The sequence below is a fragment of the Egretta garzetta genome, unplaced genomic scaffold (genome assembly GCF_000687185.1).
Source record: "Egretta garzetta isolate BGI_Z169 unplaced genomic scaffold, ASM68718v1 scaffold220, whole genome shotgun sequence".
Lineage (NCBI taxonomy): Eukaryota > Metazoa > Chordata > Aves > Pelecaniformes > Ardeidae > Egretta > Egretta garzetta.
The window spans coordinates 535,306-549,575 of record NW_009258414.1 but is presented as its reverse complement, the minus strand read 5'-3'; the positions used below and the strand labels follow the sequence as shown (position 1 = coordinate 549,575).

Genomic DNA, 14,270 nt, shown 5'->3' with positions numbered 1-14,270 from the left:
CAAACGGGTTAACGTTTGCTGACTGGCTCTCTGCCACAGGCGGAGGTGCAGAAGGTAATTTTTTATTAAGTTCTTGGTAGAAACTGGTAATCCCTCAAGCCAATTCCTTGCTTGGCTTCTCAGTCTGTTGGGATGGTGTAGGTTTAATTGCCTGCAATGGGAAGGTCTTCTATGGGCCTGCAGTAGCAATTGTGCAAGTATTATAGCGCGCTCAAAGCGCGGTTGTATAATTGCAATGTATTTAGCATCCTTCGCAGAAATGGGCTTCACTACCTTGTGTCCAAATTTTCTGGCAAGTGAGATGGTTCAGTGCTGATGTTGAAGTCAGCTGCTTGGGTTTGGAACACCTTCAGCCTCCTCGGGGATTCAGAGTCCTGCAGTGGCAGCATGGGATCAGGAGCAGCCGTGCCCCCCCGTTAGCCACGCAGCACGCCGGGGCTCGAGGCTTCACCAGGAGCCAGGCTCCAGGTGCCATCACATTTTGCTCCTGAACCTGGCTTCGGTCAGTCCAGCATGCTCCTGCTTTTCTTGGGATTTTTCTCCCACATCTTCCCTTTTGTTCTGTTGTCACCTTTTGGGGAAGGCTCACTTCCCTTTCCAAGAATAAAGCCTTAGTTTGGTTCTCTAAGTAACATCATATTGCATAGATGAAGCTTAAAACCATAATGGGTGCATTAGGGTGCTATGGGGCCCCGTTCCAGGAGACGTCTCTGCCTGGGGAAAACTGCATAAGCGTGTGCTGGAAGTTAAGCAAATGCTCTTCCCTTGACTCTCCCGGTCAGTTGGCTGAGTCGGGTCCGAGCCTTGGCTGCCCTGCAGTTTGCTGCTGATGTCCGACCGTAAGAACTGAAATACCAAATTTTGTGTTAAATACAGAATTAACAGTTAACACTGGAGGGAAACATTGACTTGAGAAGTTGTGCTTTAATTGTATGTTGGGGATTATAAAGGCAGAAGGAACAACTGTGATCATTTAGCCCGACTTCCTCTCTACCTATAAATAACAATAAACAGCCTTTTGCTTAAACACAAAGCAGCTTTCTCTGGTAGATTAAACGCTGTGTGCTGGGGATGCCAGAAAGAAGAAACATCTTGTTTGCATTATTTTATGTAGGTTTGAAAGGGCTCGACTCAAGCTGAGGTCACGGTTCCTTTGAGGGAAAGGGCATCCTGCACGGTGGAGGAGCTGGGTCAGCATGGGGGTCGGGGATGCGGTGGGATACAGCGTGGCGGTGCCTGGGATGCTGCAGCACACGCATGGGACACCAGGCACCACGTCCCTCTGGGGACAGGGTGGCATGCCCTAATGGGAGCGGTGATGGAAATGCAGTGGTGGTCTCTTACTGATTTAAGCTACTTGAACCCTGACGCAGCAGGGGGAAGTGCAGATGGGGATCATCCAGCTTCAGCAATTAGCTCTGAGGGTTGAAACTCTTGTGCTCCTGACTTCTTCTGAGCTGCTGCACCCTCGCCCTTATGCAGGCTCTGGGCCAGAGCAGCCGTGTGGCCATGTGATGCATGGGACCTGCCAGCTCTTGTGTCACCTCTGTGGCACCAATACACATGGCTGCATGGGGACACGCACTGCTCTGTGCCCTGAGGAACCAGCACCAGTTAAGCCCTTGGGTCACCCTGGGGTATGGTGGGTGCCTTGGGCAGCAGCTGGGGTCTGTGGGGGTGACTGTGCCATTGGCGCCTCTTCCATCAAGTCTTGAGCCCACTCTCATTTTTCTCTTGGTTGGTGGTCAGCGCTGTTTTTGCAGACAAGATATGAGGCCAGGGAGGGGGCACCCATCGGTCTTCCATGGGCCCCATGTTCTTCCTGTGATGCTGAGCCTCTGCAAAGTGCTCTGTGATGTTCTACGTGAAGGATGGGATATAAAAATGAAGTTGTATTTCCCTCTAAAAATGCTCCCTGGGTCTGCAGGAGTTTTAAGACCTGGTCTTCAAACCAGGTGGGTGATGGTCTTCAGCGTAAGCTGGTCTGGTAGCTTCAGGGGTCCCTGAGCATTTGTAGCACATGTTTGCAGCATGTGTTGGGCGTCACCGCGGGTGCTGGTGTGACAGGCGCTCTGTTATTCTAAGCATTGGTGTTTGTGTGCATTTTACACATTATAGCGTTGCATTATTTAAAGGTAATGCATTATTAAACGCTCTTCTCAGCACGGAGAGTAGGTCACTTCCCGCGCTTCCTGCTGCTCCGCCCGAGTGAGTTAGGATGCTGTCTCTTATGTAATCCTTGCAAGGTGCTGTCTGAGCAATGGAAATCGTAATGCTATAGAGCTGATTAATAACATTTAGTACGCCATTAATGAGGAATTGTAGTGAAATGCGTGCAGAAGACAACTGTGTTATCGTACTCGGTTTGTTCCTTCTGCTTGAGTGCCTGGAACCAGAAGAACAATCATTACTTAGTTAATAATGATGTGCTTCCTAAAATAAAGGCTTGTAAATTCATTTTTATGCCCGTAATCATATTTTCCGCTGCCAGAAGAGTGAAGGAGTGGGGAATTGTTTCTTTCCCATCTTCCTGACAAAATGTATATAATGATTACAAGCATATAATAAGAGCGTTTGTCCTAGCTAAATGTTTCTTCACTTCTGTTAATCAGCATTCGGTTGAGAGTGTGGCATGCAGCTTGTGGAAGGCGATGCAATCGCTGGGGTAGCGTGGCAGATTTAAATCAGTAATAAAAGCCCTGGGGAAATTAACAAGACAAAACATTAACCACAGACTAAGCATTAACATATATTAGCATTTTTATTACACCTGTAGAAATGGTAAATGTGCTTGGTTACCACTATTAAAAAGTTTATGTTCTATCCCACATCATCGCAATGTATATTTTTGGTTTAAGCCCTTTAGAATTTAATTAAGCGGCTTTCTATAGCAGCACTTGAGTAATAGACTTCAGGTTCACTTTTATGGTGACTTTGAAGATAAAGGACGCATTTGCACCCCATTTATAATGCTAATAATATGGTGGTGTTTAGCAGAGTAGGTTGTGGCAAAGAACTGGGGAAGAAGCACTAATGCAGGCATCTGTGTTACTGAGCCTTACTGGTCAAACTGGGTTCTGTCATTGAACGATGCGCAGGGTTTAGTGGGCACCAGTTTGTTCCTCTGAAAGCAGCACTTTCTGCTGAGGTCTGCGGTCGTCTCTTCTGTGCATACCGTAGAAAATCACCCTTTCAGAGGCTGTGTTCAAATCAATTATAATAGTTAAATGCTTTTCAGTTTAATGTGCAGCTTCTCCCAAAGGAAACTCGGGAATAGGTATAAAATGACATATGTGAACTCCAGAGAACAGAGAAGATTGTGGGAGGAAATCTTCAAAAATGAGGCCATCCCCTTGAGAAAAAAAAATAGAGTGTTTTCCTGGAGAACGAATCTATAAGGAGAAGAGTTCACACTGAAGACAAATGGAAACTCCATGTAAAGTTTAAGCAAAGGTCAAATACAGCAAGCGCTCCTTTGGAGCAGAGTGGAGCTCGGGGGCTGAATGAGAAGCGGCAGCAGCAGGTATTCAGCGGTGTCTAATGCACTCTCTTCTCTTCCAAGGGAAAGCTGATTAGCTTTTCTTTTTTTTAAAAAAAAAATCTAGAAAACTGCCTTTAAAACACTCCCGCTCCTAAAAGTGATGCTGAGATTGGCACTGAGGATCATGCATGTGCTGCTTTCCAATCTTTCCCCACCTGGATTTGCTCGCTGATGTGCAAGGAGGGAGGGTTTTGCCCCATGTGGCCGCCCTGCCTCAAGCCTGGGCCACGGAGTGGGTTTGATTGCTGTCCCTGGAGCTGCGAGCGATGCCATCCTGCTGTGGCTGGGCTGGGGGTGCCCACAGGGGCTTCGCTCTCTGTTGGCTGCACCAAGGCTCTGATGCTTTGCACAGAACCTGGGCACTGTGATCACTACACTTTTTTTGACATAATTTAACCTTATCCCAGTGGTCCCAGTTTCTGTTGGCTTGTGGGCACCCACGTGGACTGGTGTTGTGCTCTACACCCTTGCAGTCGACCCATCTGGAAGCAGCCGTGGTGGCGGATCTGGTCCCTGGCTGGCTCACGGTGCGTCCTTTCCATGCAGCCGCAAACAGGTTCCCTGCAGTCCTCCGGCACCTCTTACCCTAAATTAACAGGGAAGCGTTAAAGCAGGCTGATAGTGCTGCTCCATTAGCTTCGTCCCTGTGCTCCTCTCAAATCAATGTTCGCTCCAAAGCGGAGCCATTACAGGGTGTGCGGCTCCCGGGGGCATCGGGAGCCAGCTGCTTCCCGTCCGGCCGCCGGCGGGTCCCGAGGAGCCACGGGGTCCCTGGGGGGCTCTGCCCGACCGGGGGGCATGGCCTCACCCTGCGGCTGGAATAAAGAAATGGGGTGCTGGGTAGCGGTCGGCCGCAGATGAAGTGTTCCCCTCGTGGCCCAGGTCATGCTTGCATGGAGGAGGCTAAAGAAATCGGATAATTAGTGAGTTTGTTCATGCGCTGGGGTAGGGAAATTTAGCTTCGTCTGTTAAAGTATCGGTGGCTTTGGGGGATTGTAAAAGTTCAGGGCTTTGGGAAGGTTTTGCTTGCCTTGTGTCCCCTCGTGGCAGTTTTTCAGTGGACTGGCAGATTCTCTTATAAACAAACAAAACCCCAGCCTCTGTTGCCTAAAAACCACGCTGCCATTTGATTTACATACTCATTTTTTGTGGCATGACGTTTCAAGCTGCTGCCTATTCTGGGACTGTGTGTGGGACATGAAATAAGAGACTGTATGGCTCTTGCACTGAATATAGTTTAGATAAGGACTCGTGTTTATTTACGATCCCACTGATAGCGTGTGGAGCCCGAGGAGAAGAGCCAGTGGTTCCACTCTGTCGATTTGCTTTGAATTTCACATTTATAGTGATGTGGCGGGAGGCAACCACATATCACCGCTGTCACTCGATACTGGTTTAGCACACGGGATTAGATATGCCGTCTTCCTTTTGCTCTCACTCTTGCAGGCGTCCCGCCTTGCCGGGGATCTGGCTGCCCTTGCTCTGCTGCTCCTGCCAAAGCAAGCGATGCCTGGAGAGCTGAAGCATCTCCCTTTTTCCCCCCCAAGGTCTGAGGCTTGTGTTGTCCCTTCTCCAACTGCCCTTACAGCGGCATTCTTCTGGACTTTTTAAAATTTGGAGCTCACTTCAAAACAGCAGTGATTAGGAAGAGACTGGGAAAGTGGGTTCATGTGTTCCTGAGCTTGCAGCAGGGATGCAAAAAGGGGGAAAGATTGAAACAGGATTTCGGAGCTGTTGTCCTAGGACTGCTTGTGGCCCAGCAGACTTTGGCAGATGGTTTGTGAAATCCTTCCCTCCCCCCAAAAGCGCACGCGATGCCGCCCCTGCAAACGGGCAGGCAATCTGTTACTTCTACATTCTCTCACTTTAAATAAAGTTCAAATCTCAGCCAGGTTTTTGTTTGACTAAAATGTGACAATCATTTCACCGTGACTTTGCAAGATGGGCTGCAGGTTTTGTTTGTTTTTTTTTTTTTCCCCCCCTTGAAAAGGTTAATTAGTTCTTGAATAAATTAATAAGTAGAAACTTGGATGCACTGCTCAGACTTCCCAGATTCTATCAGTGAATGTTTCATCTGCTGTCCCATGTCAGGGCTAGCACGGTCCTGTTTGTGGTTCCATCCCTCGCAGGAGCTTCTGTGGTACCCAGACAGCAAGCAGGGCTGAGGGGAGCCCTTATCGTCCTCTACAACTGCCTGACAGGAGGGTGTAGCGAGGAGGGGGGCGGCCTCTTCGCCCTGGGAATGGACGATGGGATGAGGGGGAATGGTTTGAAGTTGCGCCAGGGCAGGTTTAGGCTAGACATTAGGAAAAACTTCTTCATAGAAAGGGTTGTCGGGCTCTGGAATGGGCTGCCCAGGGAGGTAGTGAAGTCCCCATCCCTGGTGGTATTTAAAAGCCTGGTAGATGAGGTGCTTATGGACATGGTTCAGTGGTGGGATGGCAGGGTTAGGTTAACGGTTGGACTTGATGATCTTAAAGGTCTTTTCCAACCAAAGTGATTCTATGATTCTATGATGTGGCTGAGCCGCAGCTCCCACACAGGAGCTGGGAGCCCAGGGGCTGCCAGACCCTCGGTGCTGGGTGGGAGACGAGGCAGCCCCAGCCCGCCCGGCCGCTTTGCTGTTTGAAGCTCCATTGTTCGTGCTGTCGCTCGGGCCCTCCCCTCGCATTCAGCGTGGCTCAGCATCCTTGGAGATAAAAGCCTTGATCCTGGACTTGCTCTTCTCTCGGGGTTCAGTAGGCTTCACCAGCTGAAAGGCAAGCTTTGGAAAGGGAAAGGGGGTCTTTTCACAGAGCTGGGGAGCATCAAAGGGAGTCATCACAAGCGGCAGCTTAAAATATCTGACCTTTTCCTGCTTCCCTCCCCCGCTTTACATCCCTGTGCAGAGCGTGGGTGCCGCGATGCTGCATCTGCAGTGTCACTTGTTCTGTGCTCTCTGTCCTGTCCTGTTTGCATACCTCGTGTTTCCCCAGGGTGGTTTCATGGCAGGTCTCAATCCTGGCCTGCTCACGGGCTCAGAGGGCACCTTTGGGGGGTGAGGTCTGCAAATCCCCAAGTGTCCTTGTGCTCTCCTGCCAGTCTGCCTGTTGCAGGGACAGTGGCACCAGCCATCACAGAGAGAGCATGGGACGTGCAGACCTGTGCTCCAGTGTTGGGGGCTTGGATGTCCCAAACGTCTTTGCCCAGGTCTCCTGCTGCCCTGTGGTTTCCTTCTAGTCCTGGCTGCCTTCATTGGGGATTTCATGGGAAAGCAGTGGGTACTAAAGGAAAACCTAAAGAAAACAGCCCAAAACATGGTGTTTGTTTTTCTTACTTACTTCCTCCCTCTGCTTTTTAAGCCTGCCACATGACTTTGGGAGGGCAGTAGGGCTGATACATTCTTCTGTGAGACTTGGGTTTGGCGGAGAGGAAGCACACCCAAGGGAGGGCAGCAGAGGAGAAAATGGGTGAGATTCTGCAGAAGCTGCTCCCTGGCAGCTGCAGGAGGAGCTGCTTCGGCAGAGGCAACCTCAGGTGTGGAAGGGGCCAGCAGCAGCATCTCTCCCCACCACGCTATGACCCAGGAATGGCAGTGCCCAGCTCCCAGGAGGTTTCTCTTTGTTGTATGGCAGCCTGAGCAAACAAACTGTGCCACTCTTGATAATGAAAGAGATGACATTACTAATTTATTTGCCCACCCAAATGCAGGATGTAATAGAACAGAATTAATCTCTTCTCTTTACACATCAGATGCTTGTAGCTTTGGGTGATGGGTGTGCTTTTAGCCTCCAGTGTGCAGCTCACTCGGAGTTTAGCTGGCTGCCTTGGTTCACGTGGCATGAAGATAAATGAGGTGCTGGGAGGAGCAGGCGTTTTATGGGTACGTGGCTGGTCCTAAGCCTGGATGCAGGTGGTGTGTTGAGGCTCAAGGAAAGAGGGGTTGGTGTTATCTGTGGTGCCTTCATGGTCCTGGCAATCCACTGGGGCCCCTTCACAACCCAGCACGGACAAGTCCCACAGAATAGCATGGGATGGTTCAAAAGGCGAGTTTCCCAGCAGCAGTCATGCCTCGGGGGAGCAGTTGTCCCTTGGTGGTCTCCCAGAGAAGGAGATGGCTGCAAATCCATCTGCAGCATGGACTGCAGCAGTGGCCGCAGCGCTGCTGGCTGAGTTTTAGGACATTGGCTGCATGGGAGAGCTTTAATGAGGCATTTTGGATTCCTTCCCTTGCTGCTACAGCCGGTTACCGAATCATCTGTGTGCTAATGAGCTAATTTGTGTCATTAACAGGGCCCTGTTCATCAAGACCTCCCATGGTATGAGTGGGCTGTAGCCATAATGCTTGCTTTATTTTAGGCCCTGATTTTTTTAATTAGTAATGACGTGTATGATGCTCATCCCTGGGCACCTGCAGCGCAGGCCATGCGGATGCTGAGCTGCCTTGAGATGCAGAACTGGCATCTCAGGATTTACATTTGGAGGGGAGGTGTTATCTAAAAGCCTGGCTGGAGCGGTGGAGCACAGCGTCCTGAGATGCCATGGCTTTCAGCAAGGAAGGAGCGGGGACCATCTTGAGCCCCCTCCTATTAGCTTGGGTTTAACCCGGCACAGGGAGCTCTGCCGGTCATGTCTTCAGCTCAGGGGTTTTGACAATCACGGGGCACTTTGCCCAAAAATCTTGCCATCCCTCCCCCAGGAGATATTCGTACAAGAGTGGGGTTGCATCCTTGGGGCAGCAGTTTGCTTTCAGGTGTTTGCATGGGAGATGGGGGTGACAGGACGACACTGCTCATGTGCAGGGGCCAGCATGCATCTCGGCTACCTATCTGCAGTATCTCTGGTCCCAATACTTCCTCGTGCTGTGTTTGTGTTTTCCAGATCAGCCGGTTATGTGGCCACGCTCAGCAGAGGCAGTATCGATCAGCTAATTACCCCGAAGACCTTTTTGTTGACAAGAAAGTCCTGAAGGTGACTCACATCGAGCAAGAAGAAACTTTGTCCAGCAGGAGGAGGTGAGAATGCTCGGGCTGAGCGCGGTGCCCGCGGGATGGGCTGCAGGAGCGGTCGCCGTACAGGATGGCCCTGTGGAAGCAGATGGAAGAGCTTCTTTCCCTTACCCATAAACCTGCAGCTGGGTTTGACTCTGAACATCAGAGCTGCTCTATGGCTGGCAGTGAGCTGTCTCCATGTGTTTTGTCACCTAGTGCATCTTTTTTTTTTTTAACCTGTAAGCCTCCTGCTTTTCATCTTAGTTTTGCTTTTTTGCAATGCACCAGTGCCCAGGCTCATACACCAAATGCCTTGTCTGGGTTTCTTGGGCACTGCTATCATGCCAGAAATACTCACAGCTGTAGTTATAGGTGGAAATGTTCGCTCTAGCCTGAAACATTGCATGTAACACTCTGTGTGTAGGTAAGGGGGGCTCATTTAATTTTCTTTTTGGTGCAGAGTTTTATGGTAGTTTGGGAATGTTAACAGCCTTTTACTGAATATTTTCAAAGTGAAGCAGGTGCCTCCGCTGCTGGCACTGCACCCTGTGCTTCCTTCCTTCTGTAAGCAGAGGCTGTAACGCAGCGGGCTCGTGCTGGTGTGTCAGGGAGAAGCATCTCCCCTCTGGGTCTGAAAGTGCACCAAGAAACTTGTGGTGCCTTTACTGCTGTCTTGAATACAAGAAAAATCCCTGCAGAAGAGAAACAGGCAAGCTTGGCAATTTTTGGAACTGGGGATAGACTAAGCTGGATGGATTTCTCTTTAAAGAGGACCACATTCTTGATACAGTTCCCATGAGATAGAACACCAGGGCTTGCATTCCGCCGTTGTCTCAACACGTCGGGGGGTTACACAGCCCAGGCCCTGCCAGAGATGTCCTTAGAGGACTGTGAAGTCTAATGAAATCCACCGCAATGAATTAGGTGAGCTCATACCTGCAGATACGGAGGAGTTTCTCCCTTCCCTTCTTCCCTCTGCCTGGCAGGGAGCTCTGCTCCCCAGGAAAGTTTTCTTCCATCCATTCTCCCCAGTGCTGCCGGGGTCTGTGGGATGGGGAGCAAGGCAGAGCCTGGGATGTAAGGAGCTGGGTGAGATGGGCAGTGTAAGGCTTGTCCTGCTCAGGGTTTGGCGTAACCGAAGACCCAGGTCTCATCTCATTTTGGCTTTCAAAATGGTGTTGGTTGGACCTCCTGCCCCACAGAGAGCCCAGTGCAGGAGGTGGCTCACGCGGGAGGTGAGCGTCTGCAGCACCCCTCCAATTTGTGCAGGGGGGTGGGCTGCACTCCCACCCTTTTGAGGGGCTTTGACTCCTCGAGCAAACCCTTGTTTTTTGGCTTGGAGAGTGACGGGCGGGTTGGTGCTTGTGATACCTGGGCAGGCCACGTCCTGACCCCAGGGAGGACTTGGGTGGCCCTTGGCCACTGTCGGCTGCCAGCTCTGCGGGCTGCAACAGTCTGGCCAGGGCAGACACTGGCTCCTGGTTGGCAAGAAGGCAGAGCAGCCGCTGCCTTCCCTCTTCTCCTTGTTTCGCCTGCCCCCAGCTGGCAGTCGGGGGCTTCGTCTGGAGAGGGAACCCATGAGATCCCCAAGCAAAGAGAAGCAAAGAGGGAGGGACGGAGCTGGGCACCTCCTCTGTACCGCAGCCTGCCCAAGCTTGCTCTGGCCGACAGCCTGGCCCTGCCGGGCAGCCCCCCCGGGCACCAAGGGGATGCCCTTGGGAATGCCCAGCTTGGGGTGCTGATCCCTCTCATCCCTCCTGGGGAGGAAGGAGGCCAAGAAATAACCCCTTGCCAAAGGGGGAAATGCACTGAACTAAAGCCAGGAGACCATGAGGCCAAGTCTTACTTCCTCCAGTCCCTACTATTCCTATTACCATGCTCTTTGTGCCATTTAGCTAATTAAATCCACCGGTGTTTCCTGGTGACAGCTGCTGAGTGCAACCGAAGGGGCCAACTTGGGCTGGGGGGCCAGGCGCATCCCGCTCCCGCAGCCCTCATCCCTTTTCTGGTGGCTGTCAGCATCCCTGGGGCCAGCTCTGTGTCCTGGCACCTCTGGACCGCTGCTGAAGGGGACCTGCTGCGGACAAGGGTCCCTGGTGCTGGGAAGGGAGGGCGCAGGGTGGGGGTGCAGCCTGGTTTGCATCTCCTCTGCCCAGCGCAAGCGCTGTGTCTGAGGCTCCTCCTGCCTTCCCGGGGGGCAGAGCCCTTTGCTGAGTGTAACCTGCCCCTTCGAATGCAGGCTGTGACCCCACAGCCAGCCCAGTGTACGTCTTAAATTGTGCATTTTCCACAGCACAGCATGAAACCCAGCGTTACCCATCTGTACAGGTGTGTGCTGAGAGTGTCTGCTCTGGTCTGCCACCAAAAATGCCACCTGCCCTTGCAGGGATGTTGGATGGCTGATGTCGGGCAGGCAAAGTGACAAGGCTGTCCTTTCCTGAAGGGCCTCTGTTGCCTTCTGCAATGTGGGGGGGACTGCTGACAGCCGGAGCATTTGCAGCTCAGATGCACCCCATGTATGCACGGCCTGAGCCAGCAGCACCGTTCCTTAGGTCCTGTGAGAGCGCAGAGTGTCTGGCTTTGGCGTGCTGAATGGTTGGGCTGAAGTTCTGCTGCCCTCCCATCACCGGTGGTTTTGCCATAAGAAATGTGGAGTCAGCTCTTGATCAAATAACATCAGGGGACGATGCAAAATGCTACCTGAGGTCAGAAATAAGACTGATGTTTCCTGGTTTGTTTGCACCCAGCTGCTTTCTTGTTGTGTTTGTGTGACTTCCTTCACTGGTTAAAATGCACCAACCCCATCTTCTTTTCCTCTTTTAACTGAGCGCTGTTTTTTTCTCCCTTTTTTCCAGGGAACTCATTACGAAGCTGAAGTCCCACAGTAGCTTCTACAGCAGCTTGCCAGAGTACATCTGCAACCACAGTTCTGCTGTTCAGAACGACACTTTTTGCTGGAACGGACAAGAAGTTGTGGAGAGGTGAATCACATCTCCCTTCCTCTCCCTCTTCCCCAGCGCTGCTTACCTTTTGTTAGCCAGGCCCAGGAGTGGTGTCTGTGGCCAGGACACTGCTCGTTCCCTTAAGAAACCTTTTACAGAGCCGGTATCCACCTGTGCTGCAGCTCAGATGGCTTTGCAAAGTCTGCACGGAGAGGAGAGGTGGTTGTGGGATGCCCTCCACTGAGTTTTCTGCACTCTGCTGTGAAAACCCTGCAGCCATGGCTGGTTTCGGTCGGGGTGGGCTGGTAGCAGTGAGCCAAGAGGGGAGAGCAGCAGCCGCTCAGTGCAGCCGTGCTCCCATGGGAGGGTGCACCATGGTGCCAGGGGTAGATCCTCCGGAGTAGCACTGGGGCCAATGGCCACTGTGCACCGCGTTGGGGTGGGGATGTCTCCAACCTGGCTCCATGCAGTGGTAGCACGGCAGCATGGCTGACATCCCCTGCTCCATCCAAGGAGTGACAAGGAAGACCACCTTGTTGGGTTTCTCCTTGGTTGTGGCTCTATGTTGGAGGAGGTCAGGACCACTGAGCTCTGGTGGTGCCACTGCTGCCATCTGACCATCTTCCCAGCTGAGCCCTGGCTGTCCTCTCTGGATGGAGCCATTCACACCAGGGTCCAGCTCGTGCCCTGGCTGTTTTTCCCTGCCCTACTCGCCAGTTCTGAAGATGTCCTGGCAGTAACTGGTGGGATTAATGAAGATGAGCAAGTAGAGGATTGATAGCATAAAGGGGAAGGAAGTGTTAACAGAAATGGAGATTTTTTCTTGCAAAAACCACCCCTCAGGAATGTTAAAGAATGTGGAAATAGAACTTGGAAATGTTTTTTATAATTATACATAAATCTCCACTAATCACCCTACTTTGCAAAGCATCCTTTGCTATTAAGTAGTTTGCATAAGGGAAGAAATAGAAATAAAATCAGGAAGTGGTGAAATGTTGAGATATTAATTATGACTTCTTGATCAGTAACCTCAGGTGGTAATTAGCCTGTACTTGCAATACTGACCTTAAACACTGAAGGGACCAAAATAGCATCAAACTATATTTTGAAAAAAATTACTCAAGCATCTAAGATCACACGCTTAATGAAATGCACTTACTTTGCTTAAGGAAAAATGTGTCCTCTATGCATACCTATTTCTGGAAAATCATGAGTTTCCATGCCTAAGTGAGAAGTACAGTTGGAAAAAAAAATTATTTCAATACTCTCTCACTGATTGTTAAATAAAACTTCTCAAAACAGTGCTATAAACACTGCAGCTTTGCAGGGGAGGACCTAGGGTGAGGTCTTTGCCTATGACAGTTTGCCAGGGTCACGGCCAGTGGCCCTGGTCCAGGTCCTGCTAGTGCTGAGTGAAGTGGCCAGCAATGGAAAGGTGCTGAGCCCAGATCCTCCTGCAAATATAAGTTCAGAGTTCTTTGCAGATTAAACGTGACTTTGGATGATTGCATTCTCCAGCTTTCTGCTGAGAGTACCACTGGACCATCACAGGCAGAGATACCACCCTAGGTCCCCTGCTGCGGTGCCGGTGGCTCAGTACTGCAGGTCACGTAAGGGAGGGGGGCAAGGATAAAGTGTGTGTGCATGAAGGGGGCACCAAGATTTCAGGCCCTGGCTGCCCGGCTGTTAAATTGAGGGTTAAATCCTCTGCTGTGCTTGAAGAGACCATGCCCTTCCACTCCTCTCCTCCTTGCCCCCTCTGATCTATTGCACAGATGTCACCACCTCTTGCCAGCTCCTATGAAATATCAGTAACAGCTCCCTTGCAGGCAGATACTGGAGTTTTTTGCTGCGAGCAGAGAGGGGTGCTGAAAGTTAAATCCCCCATCCCTTTGCAGGGAGAATAGGGGTGTCCTGGAGAGTGAAACCCTTGCTGGCTGGGCAAGGAAAGCAGTGTGGGTGGTGGCTCACGTGGAGGAGGAGGTTTGTACACCCCTGTGAAGGCAGGTTGTTTAGGAGAGAGGGCAAATGGAAATAGCTGTTGCCCCTTACACATTGACCTTGTATTTTTAGCATCTGCAGCTGTAATGCTCCCCAGGGTGACCCTCTCCTCTCCATGGGCTGAGAAAGTGTCTCATCATACCTGATGGTGTTTTGGCTGATGAAACTACTGAGGGAAATCAGCTAAATAAAGCTGAACAAAGATAATGGTCCAGGGTGTTCCTCTTCCAGGACCCATTTGCAGAATGTTTCAAATAGAAGCAAACATGTAATTGAAACGGTCTCTAAAGCCAATTGCATCGCTTCACGTGGAGCCAAAACTGACTGCTTCACGTGCTTGGACTTCCCCAGCGTGGCATCTCTTTCGGAGAGTCTGGGAGGATTCCTGAAAATCAGGAGCATTTAAGGTAATGGTGCTCGAGTACACCAAACCACCAGTTTCTTTATTTCAGTGTTTTCCCCAAGAGGGAGCCAAGCAGCTGTTCACCGCCTAGGAGCTCTTTCACGAGCTGCTCGGAGAATGTGCGTTGTGTGCTGTAGTGTTTCTGGCGTGGCTACAGCAATTCTCCTGCTGGACTGATGTGTGCTTGTTAGTCATCAAACTTTATCTTACTGCTTTTTGCAAGAAACTTGGTGTTTTTTGAATATCTAGTATTCAGGATGCTGACCCGGTAGTTGTCCCATGGCTGCCAGAAAGAAGGGTCTGATTTTCTAGGTTTTGTACATGTAAAATACACTTTATATCGTAATGTTTCCCTCTTGCTTTGTTGGATATTGGCATTTTCAAATCAGATCTTCCTGACTGAACGTTCAGCA

The 14,270-nt window shown here is 50.8% G+C and overlaps 1 protein-coding gene across 1 annotated transcript in view; it reads left to right on the top strand.

The window, feature by feature from the left end:
- The window catches only part of GPC3 (glypican 3), a 156,519-nt gene that overhangs the window by 85,041 nt on the left and 57,208 nt on the right, over window positions 1–14,270 (top strand). Inside the window, exons 4-5 of the mRNA XM_035898793.1 lie at window positions 8,402–8,535; window positions 11,367–11,492. Of these exons, the coding sequence (XP_035754686.1) occupies window positions 8,402–8,535; window positions 11,367–11,492 (260 nt within the window). The remainder of the gene's footprint in view (window positions 1–8,401; window positions 8,536–11,366; window positions 11,493–14,270) is intronic.